The following is a 25,249-nucleotide window of genomic DNA, read 5'->3' on the forward strand; positions in this document are numbered from 1 at the left end:
GTCCAAAAGAACAGACGCCTCATAGATACGCAGGGTGTTCGCGCAACAGCGTGCAAAAATTTAACGGGACATAGAGGATGCACCACTAAACAATTTGAGGTAGGGAACCTGGTATCGGAGAAGCCAGTTTAAGGAAATAAAAGGAATAAAATCACATTATTGTGTACGTTTTTATTTACATTAATTAACCGCAAATACCGTCATTGGCGCAATGAACGTACGATTTGTACTGTATCTTACAATGTGTGCTGAAACAGACAGCCATCAACCTCAATGCAACACCGGCGAACAAGATTCTGACGCATGCTGACAAATATCCCCTAAGTGTTTCGAATCACATCACAGGCAGCTACAATTCTGGCATCTAATTCCATCTCCGTATACACTGGGGTCTCATAAACGACTTTAGATATAATCGACGGGATTCAGGTCAGGTGACCTTGCAGACCATGGAATTGGAACTCCCCTTCCAATCCAGCGACCAGGAAATACAGTACCGATCCCGCTCCATCATATTGTACTGTACGTCTCTGAATAGCACTGAGTAATGAATGCGTCTGTCACTGATTCATAGCACGTTTTGTCATGGGACAATGTAAATACGATGCAACAAAGCCATCTTACGGACAAGCAAAGTAAAGAAAACCTGCATCATGACTTCGTGGTAATCAGGCTCGTCCTCCTTGTTACCTTGCAGGAAATGAAGAATGTACATGTAAATAAGCAGCACATTACACGTAAACTTGTACGCATGTTAGTTGTAAGTAAGCCGGAAAACAGTAATACTAGAAAAAGCGGAAGACAAGTTTACTTCCATATAAACTTAAGCTGGCTTCTCCGATCCCAGGTTCCCTGCCTCAAATTGTTCAGTGGAACATTCTCTACGTCGTGCTAAATTTTTGCATGCTCTTACGGATACACCCTGTATATACATTTGTATACAATGCGAAAAATCAGTCAAGATACTATGACATTTACATTACCCCAGTTCTGTTCGAGTTGGATCATTACTTTTGCTCTTCTTAAATTTCTCCAAAGCATCTTTTGCTTTCTGCGTTATCAGAGATTCCATAGGTACATCTGGAACTCCCATATCATTAGCAAAACGTTTTGCACCATCACCAACGAGTAAAACATGCGATGTGTTTTCCATCACCAGTCTGGCTACATACACTGGGTGAGATACATTCTTGATGGCACCAACAGCTCCTGAAAATTAATCTCTTTAATGTACAGATAATTTCTCTGTATTCTGTATTACTAAAATGAATTGTTGTACCTGCATTAAGTCCCGTTCCTTCCATAACGATGGCATCCATTTCAACCTCTCCGTCAGCATTAAGAACAGAGCCATGTCCTGAGAAAAAGAAAGCGATGTGGAGTAGGGTATTATTGTAATGATAAAGCTTTCCACATATAGTTTGTTCGAGATATTGCGAACAGTTCATTTACCGATCAATGCAAGGAGGAAATTTCTTATTGATATAGAAGTTCCATTGCTGTCAACCACCACTCAAATTACTTAGAAAGCAGGAAAACTTCTTTATAGATGTGTAGAAGACACTACAGGGTGCAATATCCTCTGTCTTGTGATATAATAATGTGAGCCACTTAATGATTGATGTATCTGGAAAACATTGTCAACACAAGTCTCATTCATCGTTGAGTCTCCTCCAAAGCTTTCCTTGATTCTGTCAACAAAACATACATAGAGGACTTTTTGTAATGGATTAATGTTGATAAAGTCTTTACCTCTTTACTATTAGTGAGTTAGCGGCACTTCTTTATCACGACTTTTTCCCGCCAAAAAGGAGACCTAACATTCAAGACAGGAAAGAAGTGATGTTAATAACGTTATATTAAAAACATAAGGACTGCTGGGAACTGGACTAATAGCACCGCTGCTATGAAGGAAAAATACCTCTCTGGTTCCCAGTAGCAGTGTATCGTATGGACTCTCTTTGGTATGACAGTCTGCTCTCTGACTTGTAATGTGCTGGTCGCACATTGTGTAGGTTATAATGCTCGATAATAAATCGTCATTTAGACTGATCAGCCAGAACATTATGACCACCGATCTGCTATCGATACAAACCCGTCCAGGTGATAGCAGCAGCATCTGGCGAGGAATGACTGCTAGACAGACACATGCATGGTGCATAAACATAGTTTCAGTGAGTGTGCTGTCAGTATTTAGAACAGGGAAGGCGCGCGAGCTGTCTGAGTTTGACCAAGGGCATATTCTGACGGCCTGCAGGTTCAGCACGACCATTTCGGAAACGGCAGGACATGTCCGGTGTTCAAGGATTGCTGTAGTGAGTGTCTTGGACACGTGGCGAAACCAAAGTGAAACCATATCCAGATGTCGTAAGGATTGGTAAAACTGGATACATGGCGAACTGTGGAGGAACTAACATCAGACTTTAACGTTTGGCAGAGTACATGTGCATCTGAATGCACAGTACACTGAACACTCCTAGCGTCAGGCCTCTGCTGCGATGACCCATACATGTTAACACCACAACATCGGCAACTACGACTGACATGGGCATGTGACTATCGGCACTAGACGTTGGGGCAGTGGCAGAGTGTTACATGGCCTGCTTAATCCCGATATTTTCTTCATAATGCCAATGGAAGGTCGCGAATCAGTCGTCTTCCAGGGGACAAGCTGGCGAGGGCTCCATTATACTATGAGGAACATTAATGTGGACATCCATTGGTCCACTGGAGCTCGTGCAAGACAGTATCATATACTGGTTGCAGACCACGTACACCCCTTCATGACACTTGGAACCATGTTGCCTGGTCGGACGAGTCTCGATTCAAATTGTATCGAGTGGATGGACGTGTACGCGTATGGAGACAACATCATGAATCCAACGGACCCAGCATGTCAGCAGGGGAGTGTTCAAGGTGGTTGAGGCTCTGTAATTGTGTAGTGCGTGTGCAGTTGGAGTGATATCGAACCCCTGATACGTCTAGATACCATTCTGACAGGTGACACGTACGTAAGCATCCTATCTGATCACGTGCACCCATTCATGTCCATTGTGTATTCCGACAGACTTGGGCAATTCCAGCAGGACAGTGCGACACACCACACGTCCAGAATTGCTACAAGGTGGCTCCAGGAACACTCTTCTGAGAGTAAACACTTCCACTGACCACTACACTCCCCGCACATGAGCATTATTGAACATTTCTGGGATTCCTTGAAGCACGCTGTTCAGAAGAGATCTCAAACCCCTCGTACTCTTCCGGATTTATGGACAGCCTTGCAGGTTTCATGGTGTCCATTCCCTCCAGCACTACTTCAGGCGTTAGTGGAGTCCATACCATGTCGTGTTGCGGCACTTCTGCGTGCTCGTGGGGCTCTACGCGATATTAGGTAGGTGTGCAAGTTTCTTTGGCTCTTCATTGTATCATCATGCATGAAATATACCTTAAAATTACAGATGTTCATTGTGAAGAACATGCAAGCAAGCAGGTAAGATCCACCAACTGCGACATAATCGCGTATATAAACAGTGACCCAGTACTGTAAAATGCTTTTTTATTCCAGTCTGTGATCACATATTTTAAATCTATGTCACGATGCTATGCTGATTATATTTATATGTCTTGACGATGCCATTATGGCCGTATCACTTTAGGACATGGTGTAAAAAAGATCTGAGGATGGTCGTTACAGACTGAAACCGTCTAAAGAATTCGTTTGTGATCAGAGTCTGGAATAAAAAAGCATTTTAGGTAAGATCCAGTTTGAGAGGGAGAGAGAGAGCGCTGTGGTGTGCGGGTACCTGCGTTGAAAGCCTCGTCGTCCTCCATGACCTCGACGGCGGCCTGCACGGCGTCCAGCAGACTGCCGCCCTGCTCCAGCACGGCGTAGCCCGCCTTGGCGGCCCGCCTCACGCCCTCCAGCTTGGGCTGGTCCTGGCTGTCTGGGATGTCGCCGGCGCCGCCATGCACCAGCACCACCGGCTCCACCATCCTGGGGCACACTGAGCGGGTCCGCACAGAACACAGCGCAATTACTCAGCACTGCCTTTCTACATTGTTTGGCTTTAAAACAGCACAACCACGAACCTGGCATGCAACAAACATCGAAGTGTACCAACGCAAAGTAGCCAGCGTAACATCATCTACCGTCTGTATACAAGAAAAAATTTCTCAACGGATTTCTCACTCAGAAACCTTATTTTAATGTTGTTTGATTGTGAGAAGATCGCGTTTTTGTTGTGGCTGTCTTGAGTGCGAAGTAGGGCAATACATAAAATATCGATATACGAGGGTCAAAAAGAAATGCACGCTATTTTTTTTAAATCCATCTTTTATTCTACATGTTTGAATGGTTTACCGTGTGTAGATACATCCTTTGGGAACAATATTTTCATTTCTCTACATAATTTCCGTCCCTCTCAACTGCCTTACGCCATCTTGGAACCAGCGCCTGTATATCCGCACGGTAAAATTCTGGACCAGCCTGTTGGAGCCACTGTTTGACAGCGTGCACAAGGGAGTCATCATCTTCAAACCTTGTTCCACGAAGTTTCCCAAAGAGATGATAGTCACATGGAGCCAGGTTAGGACTGTAAGGCGGGTGTTTCAGTGTTGTCCATCCGAGTTTTGTGATAGCTTCCATGGTTTTTTGACTGACATGTGGCCGTGCATTGTCATGCAACAGCAAAACATCCTGCTTTTGCCGATGTGGTCAAACACGACTCAGTCGAGCTTGAAGTTTCTTCACTGTCGTCACACATGCATCAAAATTTGTGGTGGTTCCACTTGGATGATGTCCACAAGCAAAAGTCCTTCGGAATCGAAAAACACCGTAGACATAACTTTTCCAGCAGAAGGCGTGGTTTTGAATTTTTTTTTTCTTGGGTGAATTCGCAGGATGCCACTCCATTGATTGCCTCTTCGCCTCTGGTAAAAATTATGGAGCCATGTTTCATCACCTGTCACAATTCTTCCAAGAAATTCATCTCCACCATTCTCGTACTGTTCCAAAAGTTCGCTGCATACCGTTTTTCTTGTTTCTTTGTGAGCAACTGTCTACATCCTGGGAACCCACCTGGCACAAACCTTTTTTAACGTCGACACTTTCAGTATTCTGCAAACACTTCCTTCCCCTATCCCAGCGTAGCGAGACAAATCGTTCACTGTGGTGCGTCTGTCAGCTGTCACCAACTCGGTAACTCTCTGCACATTGTCTGTAGTGTGGGCAATACGAGGCCTGCCGCTGCGAGGACAATCCTCAATATTGCCGTGCCCGCTTTCATCACGTAACCTGCTTGCCCACCGACTAACTGTACTGCGATCGACAGCAGCGTCTCCATACACCTTTTTCAACCTCTTAAGGATGTTTCCCACTGTCTCGTATTCACAGCACAGGAATTCTATGACAGCACGTTGCTTCTGACGAACGTCAAGTGTAGCAGCCACCTTGAAGATATGCTGCGACGGCGCCACTCACGGGAACAGGTTGGACTAAGTTTGAAAACAAACGAGAAGGATGTATCTACACACTCTAAAACTTTTACAAATGCAGAATTAAAACTGCATTTTTACAAAAATAGTGTGCATTTCTTTTGGAGTGACCCTCGTATCGATAGTTTTCCTAGATTACATTGATACACATCGATGACCTTTTACCATCAATACATCGATACTTCTGTATCAGAATGGCTGTTTCGAGTGCCGATTTTTTTATTTCATATTATATTTTTTCACAATTTTTAGTAGTTATTCGAAGCTGTTCTTTTGAAATTGTAGTAGAACATAATTTTACTTTCATTGTGTGAAGGCGTCTTACTACTTTTTGAGCTTACATCACGGGCAATATTTCTCCTTCACTATGTAAAGTAATTATATGTAGCGCAAAAGAAGTCCGATTGCATTGGGGGAATTGCAGTGTGAATGAAATATCAAGATTTCCTAAGTGAAGAAATAACGCTGTGCTATTTTTTCACATCGGCATTCTTCGGCAGTTGCTGAAACTGATGAACAAGAATCTAAATGACAAGGTTGGTCTTTGCGGTGGGCGGAGACGTGTGAGGGGAAATGCTGACGTAATCGGCGCTCGGTGCCATCAACAAGAATTGCAACGTTTAGCTTAGCCACTCAATTTTGATGCTGCGATTGCCAAGTCGCTGGCGTTGGCATACACGAGAAAACAGGGAAAACGATATGAAGTGTTTGGACAGACCCGATAGGTGACGAAACCGAATGACATACTCATCGAACACCTTCTACTGTGCTATGTACATGCAGTTGCCATTGTTAGCAAAGTAGTTATCGCCAAGTGTGAACATGCATCGTTCCCCTTTCAGTTCTTGCTCTAAGACAAATAGGCAGGCTGCCAGTCTGTTGATATACAGAATATCTAATAATAAATAAATGTATGTATTTACGAAAATATAGGCTCTAAGTCTAGCAGTATACGAGTGTTAACAATTTTTATAGGCAGGTACGTCGATATTTTTTCTGTCGATGTATCAATATACAGAAGCAACTTTCGATATGTCGGGAGACAGTTATGATATACCTTTTTTAGATATCGATATATCGGATTCCCGATATTTGTAAAAATATCAGCAGTCCTAGTCTAAAGACTGGTTTAATGCATCTCTCCACACTACTCTATCCTCAGCAAGCCCCCACATCTCAGAATAACTACTGCTATGGACTTCCGTTTCATCCTACTTACTGTACTCGCCTGTTGGTCTCCCTCCGCAGTTTTACCCCTCCACCCCAAGACTGATGCTGCAGCCATTCGACTGCAATAATTTTTATTCTATTGTTATATGATTCAGATTTCGGCCTTAGGCCATTTTCGAGTACAAGATTATTTGTATGTCAAAAGACATCAGACTGGTATGAAATACGAATCCTTGTTGAAAAAGCATATCTGGTCATAAAGTGGGAACATCTGACTTTTGCTAATGACAGATCTGGCCCATATGTCCAGATATGCCTTCTCGACAAGAACTTGTACTTCGTACTAGACCAATGCCTTTTAACACACAAACAAGTTTTTGTAATTGAAAATGGCCAAAGGCCATAAAATAACAATAAAATAAAAATTATTAATGTTATGTCTGCCCACTCGTCTAATATAGGGTGCCTAGGAAGTTGTTTTATCGGATCTCTAGACAACAACTCAAGCAAATCGCATTAATGGAGCTTATTACAGTAAAAACTTTGAGGTTCGCCGATGACATTGTAATTCTGTCAGAGACAGCAAAGGACTTGGAAGAACAGTTGAACGGAATGGACAGTGTCTTGAAAGGAGGATATAAGATGAATAACAAAAAAAGCAAAACGAGAATAACGGAATGTAGTCGAATTAAGTCGGGAATTAGATTAGGAAGGGAGACACTTAAAGTAGTAAATGAGATTTGCTGTTTGGGGAGCAAAATACTGATGAGGGTCGAAGTAGAGAGGATATAAAATGTAGACTGGCAATGGCAAGGAAAGCGTTTCTGAGGAAGAGAAATTTGTTAACATTGAGTATAGATTAAGTGTTAGGAAGTCGTTTCTGAAAGTATTTGTATAGAGTGTAGTCATGTACGGAAGCGAAACATGGACGATAAATAGTTAGGACAAGAAGAGAATAGACGCTTTCGAAATGTGGTACTGCAAAAGAGTGCTGAAGATTAGATAGGTAGACCACATACCTAATGAGGAGGTATTGAATAGAATTGGGAAGAAGAGAAATTTGTGGCACAACTTGACTAGAAGAAGGATCGGTTGGTAAGACATGTTATGAGGCATCAAGGGATCACCAATTTAGTATTGTAGGGCAGCGTGGAGGGTAAAAATCGTATCTGATGGTTCAAATGGCTCTGAGCACTATGGGACTTAACTGCTGAGATCATCAGTCCCCTAGAACTTAGAACTACTTTAACTAACCTAAGGACATCACACACACCCATGACCGAGGCAGGACTCGAACCTGCGACCGTAGCGGTCGCGCGGTTCCAGACTGTAGCACCTAGAACCACTCGGGCACCCTGGCCGGCGGCCGATTACAAATGATCACATTCAACACCAATTTACAACTGACAGATTACAACGTCGCAGTGATAGTACAAATTGACATCAACCTACATGTGATATCATTAGTAGTACATAGACATCTTTTAAGTGGTTATATGTCATATTGTTTATAATTTTGTACAAGTAATATTTTGGCAAAGACGTTTTAAGAATTTTTATAAAATATTTTTTTAAAAATTTCTAAAATGATGCAAAAATGTATGTAAAAAATTGTGTTTTATTAATGCTGCATAAGATTTTATAGACTGTTTTTTCAACTGTAGAATTTTGACTTGGCTTAATACACTACTGGCCAATAAAATTGCTACACCACGAAGACGACGTGCTACAGACGCGAAATTTAACCGACAGGAAGAGGATGCTGTGATATGCAAATGATTAGCTTTTCAGAGCATTTACAAAAGGTTGGCTCCGGTGGCGACACCTACAACGTGCTGACATGAGGAAAGTTTCCAACAGATTTCTCATACACAAACAGCAGTTGACCAGCGTTGCCTGCTGAAACGTTGCTGGGATGCCTCGTGTAAGGAGGAGAAGTGCGTACGATTACGTTTCCGACTTTGATAAAGGTCGGATTGTAGCCTATCGCGATTGCGGTTTATCGTATCGCGACATTGCTGCTCGCGTTGGTCGAGATCCAATGACTGTTAGCAGAATATGGAATCGGTGGGTTCAGGAGGGTAATACGGAACGCTGTGCTGGATCCCAACGACCTCGTGTCACTAGCAGTCGAGATGACAGGCATCTTATCCGCATGGCTGTAACGGATTGTGCAGCCACGTCTCGATTCCTGAGTCAACAGATGGGGACGTTTGCAAGACAATAACCATCAGCACGAGCAGTTCGACGACGTTTGCAGCAGCATGGACTTTCAGCTCGGAGACCATGGCTGCGGTTACCCTTGACGCTGAGTCACAGGCAGGAGCGCCTGCGATGGTGTACTCAACGACGAACCTGGGCGCACGAATTGCAAAACATCATTTTTTCGGATGAATACAGGTTCTGTTTAGAGCATCATGATGGTCGCATCCGTGTTTGACGATATCACGGTGAACGCACATTGGAAGCGTGTATTCGTCGTCGTCATACTGGCATATCACCTGGCGTGATGGTATGGGATGCCATTGGTTACACGCCTCGGTCACCTCTTGTTCGCATTGACGACATTTTGAACTTTGCTGCCCTGGTCAACACATTCTCCAGATGTCTCGCCAATTGAAAACGTCTGGTCAATGGTGGCCGAGCAACTAGCTCGTCACAATACGCCAGTACTGTGGTATCGTGTTGAAGCTGCATGGGCAGCTGTACCTGTACACGCCATCCAAGCTCTATTTGACTCAATGCCCAGGCGTATCAAGGCCGTTGTTATGCCCAGATGTCACTGTTCATGGTACTGATTTCTCAGGGCCTATGCACCCTAATTGCGTGAAAATGTAATTGCATGTCAGTTCTAGTATAGTATGGTTGTCCAATGAATACCCATTTATCATCTGCATTTCTTCTTGGTGTAGTAATTTTAATGGTCAGCAGTGTATGTTATGATAACAATTTAGGCATATGTAATTGTATGGAATAGTATATCCATGCCTTAACGTGAGATGGTACTACAACTATGCCACCTGATGTTCATATGTATCACTATGAATCTTCCGTCATTTGTAAAGTAGTGATGAATGTGCACACTTGTAATCGGCGTAGTAACATGTGTATACATAGTTGTTATTTTAAGACTGACATGCCCACTTCTGGTATAGTTCACGATACCAATGTGAAGATACGTTACATAGCACCACTTACTGTGCTGAAGGAGAAGATTGTGCAGTGACGTAAATATGGGCAAGTTGTTATGGCATGTACTGGAAATCTTCGATATAATTACGTATGCCGTTGTGTTAGTGGCGTATCCCAGCGTTTTCTGTTCCATCTTTTGCAGATCCGAAAATGCGACAGATAATTGCCGCAACCGGTAATCTATATGAATAAATGATTATAGCTATCTTGGCAGTTGAAAACTTATTCAGTGCTCACTTTCTTTGGAATGTTAGTCAAAAACATTTTTCTTGAAGTCTGAGGGTAAATACTGCGTTATACCTCGTGTAAGGAGGAGGAAAGTCTACCAGCACGTACTGCATTTCGATTCTGGCAGGCTCGTGGTCTACTGAGATTGCAGTTTATCGTTCTGTGATGTTTCTGCTCATAGTGATGGGGATGGCACGGTTGCTGAAATGGAATCTGTGGGTTTAGGAGGGCTCCAACAACGTTGTGAAGTATTTGAACGCTCTCAAGTCGCAGGTGACTCCAGTGTATAACAAGAGTAAAAGAATAGACTCGTAAATTTACGGACCGATATCCGTAACTTCTGTTTTCTGCAGAATCCTTAAACATACTCTCAGTTCGAATATACACTCCTGGAAATTGAAATAAGAACACCTTGAATTCATTGTCCCAGGAAGGCGAAACTTTATTGACACATTCCTGGGGTCAGATACATCACATGATCACACTGACAGAACCACAGGCACATAGACACAGACAACAGAGCATGCACAATGTCGGCACTGGTACAGTGCATATCCACCTTTCGCAGCAATGCAGGCTGCTATTCTCCCATGGAGACGATCGTAGAGATGCTGGATGTAGTCCTGTGGAACGACTTGCCATGCCATTTCCACCTGGCGCCTCAGTTGGACCAGCGTTCGTGCTGGACGTGCAGACCGCGTGAGACGACGCTTCATCCAGTCCCAAACATGCTCAATGGGGGACAGATCCGGAGATCTTGCTGGCCAGGGTAGTTGACTTACACCTTCTAGAGCACGGGATACATGCGGACGTGCATTGTCCTGTTGGAACAGCAAGTTCCCTTGCCGGTCTAGGAATGGTAGAACGATGGGTTCGATGACGGTTTGGATGTACCGTGCACTATTCAGTGTCCCCTCGACGATCACCAGTGGTGTACGGCCAGTGTAGGAGATCGCTCCCCACACCATGATGCCGGGCGTCGGCCCTGTGTGCCTCGGTCGTATGCAGTCCTGATTGTGGCGCTCACCTGCACGGCGCCAAACACGCATACGACCATCATTTGCACCAAGGCAGAAGCGACTCTCATCGCTGAAGACGACACGTCTCCATTCGTCCCTCCATTCACGCCTGTCGCGACACCGCTGGAGGCGGGCTGCACGATGTTGGGGCGTGAGCGGAAGACGGCCTAACGGTGTGCGGGACCGTAGCCCAGCTTCATGGAGACGGTTGCGAATGGTCCTCGCCGATACCCCAGGAGCAACAGTGTCCCCAATTTGCTGGGAAGTGGCGGTGCGGTCCCCTACGGCACTGCGTAGGATCCTACGGTCTTGGCGTGCATCCGTGCGTCGCTGCGGTCCGGTCCCTGGTCGACGGGCACGTGCACCTTCCGCCGACCACTGGCGACAACATCGATGTACTGTGGAGACCTCACGCCCCACGTGTTGAGCAATTCGGCGGTACGTCCACCCGGCCTCCCGCATGCCCACTATACGCCCTCGCTCAAAGTCCGTCAACTGCACATACGGTTCACGTCCACGCTGTCGCGGCATGCTACCAGTGTTAAAGACTGCGATGGAGCTCCGTATGCCACGGCAAACTGGCTGACACTGACGGCGGCGGTGCACAAATGCTGCGCAGCTAGCGCCATTCGACGGCCAACACCGCGGTTCCTGGTGTGTCCACTGTGCCGTGCGTGTGATCATTGCTTGTACAGCCCTCTCGCAGTGTCCGGAGCAAGTATGGTGGGTCTGACACACCGGTGTCAATGTGTTCTTTTTTCCATTTCCAGGAGTGTAATAAACTTTCTTGAGACTGGGAAGCTTGTGTCCACGAATTATCATGATTTTAGAAAGCATCGCTCGTGCCTACTCAGCTTGCCCTTTTCTCACATGACATACCACGAACTATGGATGAAGAGCAACAAGCAGATTCCATATTTCTAGATTTCCGGAAAGCATTTGACACGGCGCCGCCCCATTTCAGGCTGTTAACGCGGGTACGAGCGCATGGAATTAAGTTCACAGATATGCGAGTGGCTCAGAGACTTATTAAGTAATTGAAACCCAGTATGTTGTCCTCGACGGGAGTGTTCATCAGAGACAAGGGTATCGTCAGGAGTGCTGCAGGGAAGTGTGATAGGACCTCTGTTGTTCTCTATATACATAAATGGTTTAGCGGACAGGGTGGGCAACAATCTGCGGTTCTTTGCTGATAATGCTGTGGTGTACGGTAAGATGTCGAAGTTGAGTAACTGTAGATGATACAAGACGACTTAGACAAAATTTCTAGTTGGTGTGATGAATGGCAGCTAGCCCTAAATGTGGAGAAATGTAATTTAATGCGGATGAGTAGGAAGATCAAACCTTTAATGTTCGGATACAGTACTACTATGGCCCTGCTTGACACAGTCAAGTCTTTTAAATGACTGGGTGTAACGTTGCAAATCTGTATGAGATGGAACGAGCGTGTGAGAACTGTGGCAGGGAAGACGAAAGGTAGACTTCACATTACTGGGAGAATTTTAGGAAAGAGTGGTTAGTGTAAAGGAAACAGCACATAGAAGGCTGGTGCGACCTATTTTTGAGTACTGCTCGAGTATTTGGAATCGGTACCAGGTTGGATTGAAGCAAGACATCAAAGCAATTCTGAGAGGGGCTGCTAGATTTGTTACCGGTAGGTTAGAACAACACGTAAGTATTACGGAGATGCTTCGGAACTCAAATGGGAATCCCTAGAAGGAAGGCCACGTTCTTTTCGAGAAACCTATTGGGAAAATTTGGAGGACCGCCATTTGAAGTTGACTGCCGAACGATTCTACTGCCGCCAACATACATTGCGCGTAAGAACCACGAAGATAAGGTACGAGAATTAGAGGTCATACTGAGGGATATAGACAATCGTTTCTCCCTTGCTCTGTTCGCGGGTGGAATAGGAGGGGGAAAGACCAGCGGTGGTACGGGGCACCCTCCACCGTACGGTGGCTTGCGGGGTATCTGTGTAGATGCAGATTTAGATGTAGACAAGTATCCGAGCGGATGGATGTAATGTTCGCTCTGCTGTGTGGGATCGTGCAGCGACATCAGGTACGTCGAGTCAGGAAATGGGCTTGTTTGCAAAAAGACAAGTATTGACCCGCAGAGTTCGACGATTTCGGGAGCAGCAAGGACTGTCGCAACGGCGATCATTGTTGCGGCTTTCCTTTGACGCAGTGGCATAGAGGGGTGCGCCGACAATCGTGTGCCTAGCGCCAACACTGGTCACAGGCTTGATACCACATTTCTTTTCAAACAGGTCCTGCTTCTGCTTATCCGTGTGTGGTAGCTCGCTGAAGAACGAACGGTGCTAGGCTGCATTTGACACCGTCATACGGTTCCAGCACCTGGAGCGTATGAAACTGTGTTCACAACTGGGTCACCCCTGGTTTGCACAGCAAATAACGTGGACAGCACTCGCTGCATTGCTATCATGTTGAAACTGGCTGCTGTGTCCTGTCTTTGAGGTCTCCGTGACATCTTACAGCAAGATAACGCAAGACCGCTTCTTGGGACTGTTGTCCTGATCTACCTCGATTCAGAGGGTGTTCCACTGTAGTCCCGGCCACGCTTACTCCGGACTAGTGGTTCCCAACATTTCTTAGAGCATTACCCCTGAGTGTAATCAGACATTAGCTAGTGCCCTCGCCCCCCCCCCCCTTTCCCCCGCTGTCTCTTGCCCCCCACTCGCAGTATTATCTACTTTAGCAGCTAACTAAACTGTAGAATGAAACTGTTTTCTTGGAACACTTTTATTTTTAGAGTGATGAATGATACTTTGTGTGTGTGTGTGTTTGTGTGTGTCTGTGTGTGTGTGTGTGTGAGAGAGAGAGAGAGAGAGAGAGAGAGCACGCAGGCGCGAGTTACAGTGAATGACGAAGGAATGCGTGGTGGATCGCAAGTGCTACCCACAACTCCTTCTCGGATAAGAAAGCTAACTATTCACAGTGAAGACACTTGTTACAAAACATACTTCCCCTGCTTTACTCCTCTCCATTGCTACACTTGCCTGATCTACCCTATTTAAAACCAAACAGGTTCATGTATGTGCACTATACTTACTGTTTATAAATCACTTGATTGCTGTCTGGCAGAAATTTGACGACTTCAGGTTCTTAATGTTTTGTGTCTAGCCGCTCTAACAATAATAATAATAATAATACTGTGTATAGCATACACACTGAAGAGCCAGTGAAATAGGTACACCTGCCTAATATCGTGTAGGGCCCCCGCGAGCACGCAGAAGTGACGCAGCGCAACGTGGTGTGGACTCGACTAATGTCTGAAGTAGTGCTGGAGGGAATGGACACGGAATGGACACCATGAATCCTGCAAGGCTGTCCATTAATCCGTACAGAACGAGGGGGTGGAGATCTCTTCTGAACAGCACGTTGCGATGTATCCCAGCTACGCTCAATAATGCTGATGTTTGGGATGTCCAGTGGCCAGCGGAAGTGTTTACACTCAGAAGAGTGTTATTGGAGCCACTGGTTGCAATTCTGCACGCGCTGGGTGCGCATTGTTCTGCTCGAATTGCCCAAGTCCGTCGAAATGCAGAATGGACATGAAAAGATGCAGGTGATAAGACAGAATGCTTACGCCCATGTCACCTGTCAGAGTAGCATCTAGAAGTATTAGGGGTCCCATATCACTCCAACTGCACACGTACCACACCATTACAGAGCCAGAGCCTCTGAACAATCCCCTGCCTACATGCAGGGCCCATGGATTCATGAAGTTGTCTCCATAACCATACACGTTCATCCACTCGATGCAACTTGAAACGAGACTCGTCCGGCCAGGCAACATGTTTCCAGTCATCAACAGTCCAATATCGGTGTAAAGCTTTGTGTCGTGCAAATCAGAAAGGGTACACGAATGGGCCTTTGGCTCCGAAAGCTCATATCGAAGATGTTTCGTTGAATGGTTCGCACACTGCACTTGTCGATGGCCCAGCATTGAAATCTGCAGCAATTTACGGAAGGATTGCACTTCTGTCACGATGAACGAGTCTCTTCAGTCGTCATTGGTCCCGTTCTTACAGAATCTTTTTCCGGCCACAGCGATGTCGGAGATTTGATGTTTTACCGGATTCGTGATATTGACGGTACACTCGTGAAATGGTCGTGCGGGAAAATCCCCACTTTATCGCTTCCTTGGAGATGTTATGTCCCACCGCTCGTGCGCCGACTACAACACCACGTTCAAACTCACTTAACTCTTGAAAAACTGTCATTGTAGCAGCACTAACCGATCTAACAACTGCACCAGACACTTTCTGTTTTATAAAGATGTTGCCGACCGCAGCGCCGTTTTCTGACTGTTTACATATCTCTGTATTTGAATAAGGATGCCTATATCAGTTTCATTGGCGCTTCAGTGTAGTAACCGTTATGTACTTACTGCTGTGCCGTGCTGTCAATTAATTCAATTATCTGTCTCGAAGCGAGTAATGAAGCAATTTCCGGACTACTCCAGTTCCTATCTACAACTTGGAGAAGGTATTTTCTTCAGATATTTAGCTTTTGCTACGTACACACATCCCACTTTTATCATCAGTGATATAAGGAACAAAGCACAACGTATGTGTGTTGTGGGTGGACTGTGTGAGGAACATGTAATCTCCACTACATTAATGCTACCAATTGAGAAGAATAATTATTGATAACCTATGTAATTAGTATTAGTGTCTTACAAAATTATGATAATAGTAATGATCTTTTGAAAATATTTAGTTTCGTGACTGAAACAGAATCGAATTGTTAAGTTTTTACCCCTTAGAAAATTTCATCTTACCCCTCAGGGTGCAATTACTCACAGAATGCCACGCCACTCGATAGCCATTATTGCTATCGGATTTGTCAGCCCTGTGTTCCAAATTTTGGGTCCTGTAGAACAACAAATCACCTGCAAATTTGACCATATGTTCTTGCTACTATACCGTATCAACGCAATGATTTAAACTACGTTATTTCCTATCCTTCCCGATGTTTCGATTTTAATGGCTAATGCTGCAACCTTGTACCATGTCATTTGCTGACCTTCCCTGTATGCTACTAGCCCTGTTTCGCTTTGTGCAACCTCGGCATGTTTCCGCTTGCAGGGGGAATGGGGTTTCTGTTCATCTGAAAAATTCCCTAATCCCCATAAACGACCAATGGTCGGGGACGACTGGTCTCAGCTCAAGGACGAGTAATTCCCGTGACGGCCTGTGTTTTCCAGCACTCGCAGGTGAAGTTTTAAACATCCTGGAGTGCTCTCCACGACGCTGACGCGATTGCCGAACACTTTGCTGAGCACTATGCTCGAGCCTCTGCGTCGGCGAACTACCACCCAGCCTTTCGCACCCTCAAACGGCGGATGGAAAGGAAAGTCCTCTCGTTCACTACACGCTACAGTGAACCCTACAACGCCCCTTTACAGAGTGGCAGCTCCTCACCGCCCTTGCACACAGCTCCTGGGACGGATCGGATCCACGGTCAGGTGATTAAACATCTCTCGTCTGACTACAAGCGATGTATCCTCGTCATCTTCAACAGGCTCTGGAACGATGGCGTCTTTCCATCGCAATGGTGGGAGAGCACCATCATTCCGGAGCTAAAATCCGGTAAAAATCCGCTTGATGTGGATCTCTGTCAGCCCATCAGCCTCACAAACGTTCTCTGTAAGCTGCTGGAACGTATGGTGTGCAAGCTTCTTCATCTCCCAGTACCTACTGCAGCCTACATCCTTCTGAATCTGCTTAGTGTACTCGTCTCTTGGTCTCCCTCTACGATTTTTACCCTCCACGCTGCCCTCCAATGCTAAATTTGTGATCCCTTGATGCCTCAGAACATGTCCTACCAACCGATCCCTTCTTCTAGTCAAGTTGTGCCACAAACTCCTCTTCTCCCCAATTCTATTCAATACCGACTCATTAGTTCTGTGATCTACCCATCTAACCTTCAGCATTCTTCTGTAGCACCACATTTCGAAAGCTTCAATTTTCTGCTTGTCTAAACTATTTATCGTCCATGTTTCACTTCCATACATGGCTACACTCCATACAAATACTTTCAGAAACGACTTCCTGACACTTAAATCAATACTCGATGTTAACAAATTTCTCTTCTTCAGAAACGCTTTCCTTGCCAATGCCAGTCTACATTTTATATCCTCTCTACTTCGACCATCATCAGTTATTTTGCTCCCCAAATAGCAAAACTCCTTTACTACTTTAAGTGTCTCATTTTCTAATCTAATTCCCTCAGCAACACCCGACTTAATTCGACTACATTCCATTATCCTCGTTTTGCTTTTTTGATGTTCATCTTATACCCTCCTTTCAAGACACTGTCCATTCCGTTCAACTGTTCTTCCAAGTCCTTTGCTGTCTCTGACAGAATTACAATGTCATCGGCGAACCTCAAAGTTTTTATTTCTTCTCCATGGATTTTAATACCTACTCCGAACTTTTCTTTTGTTTCCTAAATATACAGATTGAATATCATCGGGGAGAGGCTACAACCCTGTCTCACTCCCTCCCCAACCACTGCTTCCCTTTCATGCCCCTCGACTCTTATAACTGCCATCTGCTTTCTGTACAAATTGTAAATAGCATTTCGCTCCCTGTATTTTACCCGTGCCACCTTCAGAATTTGAAAGAGAGTATTCCAGGCAACATTGTCAAAAGCTTTCTCTAATTCTACAAATGCTAGAAACGTAAGTTTGCCTTTCCTTAACCTATCTTCTAAGATAAGTCGTAGGATCAGTATTGCCTCACGTGTTCCAACATTTGTACGGAATCCAAACTGATCTTCCCCGAGGTCGGCTTCCACCAGTTTTTCCATTCGTCTATAAAGAATTCGCGTTAGTATTTTGCAGCTGTGACTTATTAAACTGATAGTTCGGTCATTTTCACATCTGTCAACACCTGCTTTCTTTGGGATTGGAATTATTATATTCTTCTCGAAGTGTGAGGGAAATTCGCCTGTCTCATACGTGTTGCTTACCAGATGGTAGAGTTTTGTCAGGACTGTCTCTCCCAAGGCTGTCAGTAGTTCTAATGGAATGTTGTCTACTCCCGGGGCCTTGTTTCGACTTAGGTCTTTCAGTGCTCTGTCAAACTCTTCACGCAGTATCATATCTTCCATTCCCATAATATTGTCCTCAAGAACATCACTCCTGTATAGACCCTCTACATACTCCTTCCACCTTTCTGCTTTCCCTTCTTTGCTTAGAACTGGGTTTCCATCTGAGCTCTCGATATTCATACAAGTCGTTCTCTTATCTCCAAAGGTCTCTTTAATTCTCCTGTAGGCGTATATCTTACCCCTAGTGAGATAGGCCTCTACATCCTTACATTTGTCCTCTAGCCATCCCTGCTTAGCCATTTTGCACTTCCTGTCGATCTCATTTTTGAGACGCTTGTATTCCTTTTTGCCTGCTTCACTTACTGTATTTTAGTACTTTCTCCTTTCATCAGTTAAATTCAGTATCTCTTCTGTTACCCAAGGATTGCTACTAGCCCTCGTCTTTTTACCTACTTGATCCTCTGCTGCCTTCACAATTTCATCCCTCAAAGCTACCCATTCTTCTTCTACTGTATTTCTTTCCCCCCTTCCTGTCAATTGTTCCCTTATGTTCTCCCTGAAAATCTGTACAACCTCTGGTTCTTTCAGTTTATCCAGGTCCCATCTCCTTATATTCCCACCTTTTTGCAGTCTCTTCAGTTTTAATCTACAGTTCATAACCAATAGATTGTCGTCAGAGTCCACATCTGCCCCTGGAAATGTCTTACAATTTAAAACCTGGTTCCTAAATCTCTGTCTTACCATTACATAATCTATCTGAAACCTTCTAGTATCTCCAGGGTTCTTCCACGTATACAGCCTTCTTTCATGGTTCTTGAACCAAGTGTTAGCTATGATTAAGTTATGCTCTGTGCAAAATTCTACCAGGCGGCTTCCTCTTTCATTTCTTCGGTACGTATGGGACGAGAAAGAGGGAGAGAGTTGAAGATTGCAGGTTATGTGCTGGAGGCCTTTCTCCCATTGTGTTTCTTCTCATTCGCCTTGGCTTTAAGTTCAGGGATGTGTTTAGGAGAACTGTAACCGGAAATAGTAAGTGCCAGTCTTGCGTCACTTCCTTTATGGGGAGGTTAAGGAATTCGTCCCTTTTTTAATTTGTTTGCGATGGTATCTACATCTACATCTATATTCCGCATGCTATCGTACTGTGTACAGCCGAGCGTTTCTTTTGCCACCACTATGTTCTTTCGCCTTTCCAGTTTCTTGCGCTAATGATTCGTGAGAAGACCTAAATCTCTGACTTTCTCGTCGTTGTCTGGGAGGAAGGAATGTATAATGCCCGATCCTTCTTGAAACGTACGCGCTCGTAATTTCAACAGGAAATCTGTCCGTGATCCACAACGCCTCTCTTGTTATGTCTGCCACTAGAGATTGTTGAGCATTTCCGTAACGCTCTCACACCGATGAAACGTGCCGCTCTTTGTTGGATCTTCTCTATCTCTTCTACTAAACCACCCTCGTAAGGGTTCTAGACTGATGAGCAGCGTTCATGAATTTATTAACGGCTGTTTTAAGTCATTTCTTTAGTAGACGAATTATTAACTCATTAACAATTCACAGTAGGATGTTCTACCTCTTTCTTACATCGGAACAGGATTTCACACACAGTACTTTTTTAAAAATCTTAGTTACCTAAGAAATAACAATAATTTTCATATGACAGACAGTAATGAAATAATACTACTGCTGTTGACCTAAAATTATTTGAAAGTACGTATGTAGAGTCAATATACTGAATAAAAATTAATGAAGTTAAGACTAACTACTGTTGCAGCTAATAATAATAATAGAAGCGGCCGATACGATATGTACTAACAGGTACACGAAAGTGATGTTTTCTTACGTAGTGAGTTCTGTGGGAGATAAATTTAGGTAGACCACTCCAGCTAAGAGAATTGCGAAATGAGGAAGATCTAATAGGAAAGAAGTATATATTGGGGTAAAGAGTGCTTACAGCGACTAAGGAAGATATTATTGCTGCTTTAGTACATATGTCACTAACAGTCTTCTAATGCTGGAGCTGTTACTCAGTTTTCTGATATAATGACGGAAGTATTCCAGGGTCGGATTCCTGATCCTGAAAAGGATTTCGCAAACGCGGTTGACCGATGACGTGGGACAGAATGAATTTTGTTCTTATCGGAACGAGTGTTTCTACCACGTTGCTTAGCCAAGAGCGTTAAGTTCGAGGAGAGATACGACGGGCAGTATACGTTGATAAGACAGTAGCGGAGATAGAGTGTATGGATATTTCTGCGCTTATCTGCACGAAGCCAGGGCGGCTGCGTACAAAATAGTGAACTATGTCTGTGACGTTGATCAAAGAGTCGAACGTTACAGATACACTACTGGCCATTAAAATTGCTACACCACGAAGATGACGTGCTACAAACGCGAAATTTAACCGACAGGAAGAAGATGCTGTGATATGCAAATGATTAGCTTTTCAGAGCATTCACACAAGGTTGGCTCCGGTGGCGACACCTACAACGTGCTGACATGAGGAGAGTTTCTAACCGATTTCTCATGCACAAACAGCAGTTGACCGGCGTTGCCTGGTGAAACGTTGTTGTGATGCCTCGTGTAAGGAGGAGAAATGCGTACCATCACGTTTCCGACTTTGATAAAGGTCGGATTGTAGCCTATCGCGATTGCGGTTTATCGTATCGCGACATTGCTGCTCGCGTTGGTCGAGATCCAATGACTGTTGGCAGAATATGGAATCGGTGGGTTCGGGAGGGTAATACGGAACGCCCTGCTGGATCCCAACGGCCTCGTATCACTAGCAGTCAATATGACAGGCATCTTATCCGCATGGCTGTAACGGATCGTGCAGCCACGTCTCGATCCCTGAGTCAACAGATGGGGACGTTTACAAGACAACAACCATCTGCACAAACAGTTCGGCGACGTTTGCAGCAGCATGGACTATCAGCTCGGAGACCATGGATGCGGTTACCCTTGACGCTGCATCAGAGACAGGAGCGCGTGCGATGGTGTACTCGACGACGAACCTGGGTGCACGAATTGCAAAACGTCATTTTTTCGGATGAATACAGATTCTGTTTACAGCATCAATGGGGTGCCATTGGTTACACGTCTCGGTCACCTCTTGTTCGCATTGACGGCACTTTGAACAGTGGACGTTACATTTCAGATGTGTTACGACCCGTGGCTCTACCCTTATTCGATCCTTGCGGAACCCTACATTTCAGCAGGATAATGCACGACCGCATGTTGCAGGTCCTGTACGGGCCTTTCTAGATACAGAAAATGTTCGACTGCTGCCCTGGCCAGCACATTCTCCAGATCTCTCACCAACTGAAAACGTCTGGTCAATGGTGGCCGAGCAACTGGCTCGTCACAATACGCCAGTCAGTACTCGTGATGAACTGTGGTATCGCGTTGAAGCTGAACGGGCAGCTGTACCTGTACACGCCATCCAAGCTCTGTTTGACTCAATGCCCAGGCGTATCAATGCCGTTATTACGGGCAGAGGTGGTTGTTCTGGGTACTGATTTCTCAGGATCTATGCACACAAATTCCGTGAAAATGTAATCACATGTCAGTTCTAATGTAATACATTTGTCCAATGAATACCCGTTTATCATCTGCATTTCTTCTTGGCGTAGCAATTTTAAAGCCCAGTAGTGTATATCGAACGCAGGCGTTCATCACCACTTCCAGATGCCGTGAGTTTTCCTGAGAAAGGCCTTCCAGAGTAACATCGCTGTAACCAATAGCTGGAAGTATAAGTGTTTGTACAAGTTTCTTTCTCAGTCAAGAGGGAATAGCTTTTTATATTTTCGTACGGCATTGGAAAGCCGCTGGTGCTTTGCGTTCAGCCTCATTTAGTTTTCCACGTATTATTGCTCCTCGGCTCTTTGCTGAAGGAGAGAAGTTTGTGTTTGTTCCATTGAGCATTAAATATGGTAGGAATTTCCGATATTTCAGGCTAATGAGCCTAGAAAGACCAGTCAGGACCTTTCGTGATTTCGATGGGTTGAACTTTAACCCCAAATTCTGTACCCAGTTTGATAGTGCACACAGGTCTGTATTGAAATCCTCGACAGACATCCTCAATTTTATTGGTTTTTTACTTAGACACAACTGGAGATCATAGCATACATTGGATATTTACAGTAGGACAAAACTAATTACAGATCATTAATATACAATGATAAGAGTATAAACCTAATACCGAACCATGGGGGACGTCTGACACTGCCTGTGGCCTTTGTGACTTTATGGTGCCGGACTGTCTTTGGGATTCATGAGCTTTTTTAACTAATAAATCAACTGAGGTGCAGGTTTCCTTCTTCCAGTGAATCTCAGCCTTTCATCTGATTTTCCTACAACAATATGTATGTGACCATTCCATTAGGACTCAAACAGATGGTTACGCCTCGGTGTTTGACGGTTGTTACCGTTTCCGGTGATGTATCATCAGTAATGTACGGCGCAGTAACGGAGACCTTCGCTTTTTTATACGCACTATGTTACCTTCATTTACACTCAATATGAACTGACGGTACCCATAAGAAATTCACCCAAGTTCCAAACCACTGCAACTCCATAATCTTCAGCTGATAGTAAATTTAATGAGCCAGATGTCATCGGGGTCTGCTGACACGTTGCCTAAGACACTTCGACCACACTGCAGAATTTTCAGTGTGAAATCCTTATACTTAGTTCATGCAGTCCCGAGTTGTCCCCACGCGATTTCCATATTTTTGGAGTCCTGACAAAAGACATTAGGGGCTTCGATTTGTTTCGGATGAAGACGTGCATGCCTAGGAACAATCTAGGTTCCGTAGTCAACCGCAAACATTTTTCTATGAAGGCATTGACCGTCTTGTCTCACAGTGGAATCCACGTATTGTCAGTAATGGCGGCTGCTTTCGAAATAATAAACTGTTTACTTACTCTTTTCTCATCTGCCTCGTTTCCATTTGACTGCCCTTTGTATTGTTATTAAGAGTATATAGATCGAGAGAAAGCAGAGAAGTTTCAATTTTATTAAGGGTATATAGATCGAGAGAAAGCACAGAAGTTTCAATTCCAGCTGTGATTTGATATTTTTGACACTTTATTTACATAGCTAATAGCAGCTGTTCATGAGGTATTTCAATTTTCCCTCGTATCACTAATTTCCCTTATTACTTTCAAGCAATTAAAACTGTTTTTTTTTAAGTAGACCTTACGCTGATCTATTTCATACTCCATTTGTCAATTTCCTACACTTCGTTTGAAACTTCAGACAAAATGTTTCTCTCAAATCACTAATTAAACTTTTCTCAGCTACCACTCAAGCAATTAAATCTTTTCAGCAAAACTAGATATCACGTTTGTCAATATGATGCTCAATTTTTTTTCATTTCCCGTTCTTCGTTTAGCTATGAAAATTCGGACAAAAATCCATTGTGCAATTTCTAGGGGCTATTGTTTTTGCTACGCTAAAACATTAGGCCAAAAATAAGGAGCTACACACATCTGGTTCATCAATTATTTTCGACCCGTTAGTGAATTATTTTAATAGTTAAGATTGATGGATTGAAGTCAGACATTGTACTGGCCATTGGTGTGAGTGATGGTAGAAGAGTGTGTCATCGCCGCAACTGATTGACATGAGACCGTTGGTGTCCGACTCTTGGAACGGATATGATGTATAGGCTTCAGATCCACAGATTTCGATGGCTAGTTTACGTGGTGCTTTTGTTTGTGCATGAGAAATTCACTCAACAAATAGTTGATGTGAATGAGCATTATTTGTCCACGAAGAGGAACTCCGGACCATTTGCACCTCTGTAAAGTCGCACAACCTCTGACTGCAGTACGTGGTTTATGCAGCTTTTGGCGTTAACAGTATTTCTGTGATCTCCAAAGAAGACGTAAAACTCCTTGCATACACCCAATGTGGTATCTCTGCATATAAGAAGCCTACCTTCACCAGCTTGATCACTTTCCCAAAGTCTGGAACCGCGAGACCGCTAGGGTCGCAGGTTCGAATCCTGCCTCGGGTATGGATGTGTGTGATGTCCTTAGGTTAGTTAGGTTTAAGTAGTTCTAAGTTATAGGGACTGATGACCTCAGAAGTTAAGTCCCATAGTGCTCAGAGCCATTTGAACCATTTTTAACTTTTCCAAGATCTTCCTGCCCTGTACAAGCAATCACTTTCCATTCAATTGAATATATAAAGAAAGGAAAAAGAATGGAAGCACAAAGTTGTAGACCAACATCCTTAATGTAGATCAGCAGTAAGCTAGATTATAATTTGTTCCTTAGAGAGAGATATATCGACAGGATCAACATACATCTAGAAATCGTCGTCGCTCACGTAAACAGATCTCACCCTTATCACAAACGATATCCTGTGAACCAAGGATGAAGGCAAACAGGCAGGTTCTGTACTCCTAGAATTCCCGAAAGCTCTCGACGTTGTGCCACATTGCAGACTGTTGACAAAGATTCTAGCATACGGCATACGTTCTGAAATAAGTGGCCAATTCGAACACGTTTCGAATAATTGAGCACACTACGTTGTCCTGGATGGCGAGTGTTCATCAGAGTCAAACGTAACGCCCGGAGTGTCTCAGGCAAGTCTGCTAGGATCGCTCTTGTATTCAGTGTAGATAAACTATCTGTTGTATAGGGTATGCGTCACTCTGAGACTATTTTCAGATGACAATGCTGTATACGGAATAGTGTCTTCCTTGCGTGACTGTAGCGATATTTAGGAAGACTTGGACAAAATTTTTATTTAGTTTCGAGTTGTGTTCCGGCTGTCGACGTGCGCTACAGTCGTGCGTACATCAGCCGGCGCGAAGATTGTTTTTTCCATTTATGAAGTACATAAGTTTTGTCATTGAAGTTTTCAGTCACCATCTAGAATAGAGGGCTGATGATGCCGTATTTTATGGCTGAAACCGGTAGCCTACAAAATAAACTGGAAAAGAACTTAGAGCTTACGGTTCTTCTGATATTTATTACTTACATATCGATTTCTGTTCCGCCATCCAGCAGAGCAAGAATGGATGCACCCAAGAATTTCTATTTGGTGCAATG

At 44.2% G+C, this 25,249-nt stretch overlaps 1 protein-coding gene across 2 annotated transcripts in view; it reads right to left on the reverse strand.

Annotated features, from left to right (window-relative positions):
- The window catches only part of LOC126473687 (isoaspartyl peptidase/L-asparaginase), a 57,228-nt gene that overhangs the window by 16,220 nt on the left and 15,759 nt on the right, over positions 1–25,249 (reverse strand). The window contains exons 2-4 of one of the 2 annotated variants that reach the window (XM_050100923.1): positions 3,804–4,004; positions 1,280–1,357; positions 984–1,209 (exon numbers count right to left, since the gene is read on the reverse strand). In XM_050100923.1, the coding sequence (XP_049956880.1) occupies positions 984–1,209; positions 1,280–1,357; positions 3,804–4,004 (505 nt within the window). The remainder of the gene's footprint in view (positions 1–983; positions 1,210–1,279; positions 1,358–3,803; positions 4,005–25,249) is intronic. The other variant, XM_050100924.1, reaches the window with a different exon arrangement.

The sequence above is a fragment of the Schistocerca serialis genome, chromosome 4 (genome assembly GCF_023864345.2).
Source record: "Schistocerca serialis cubense isolate TAMUIC-IGC-003099 chromosome 4, iqSchSeri2.2, whole genome shotgun sequence".
NCBI classification, from domain to species: domain Eukaryota; kingdom Metazoa; phylum Arthropoda; class Insecta; order Orthoptera; family Acrididae; genus Schistocerca; species Schistocerca serialis.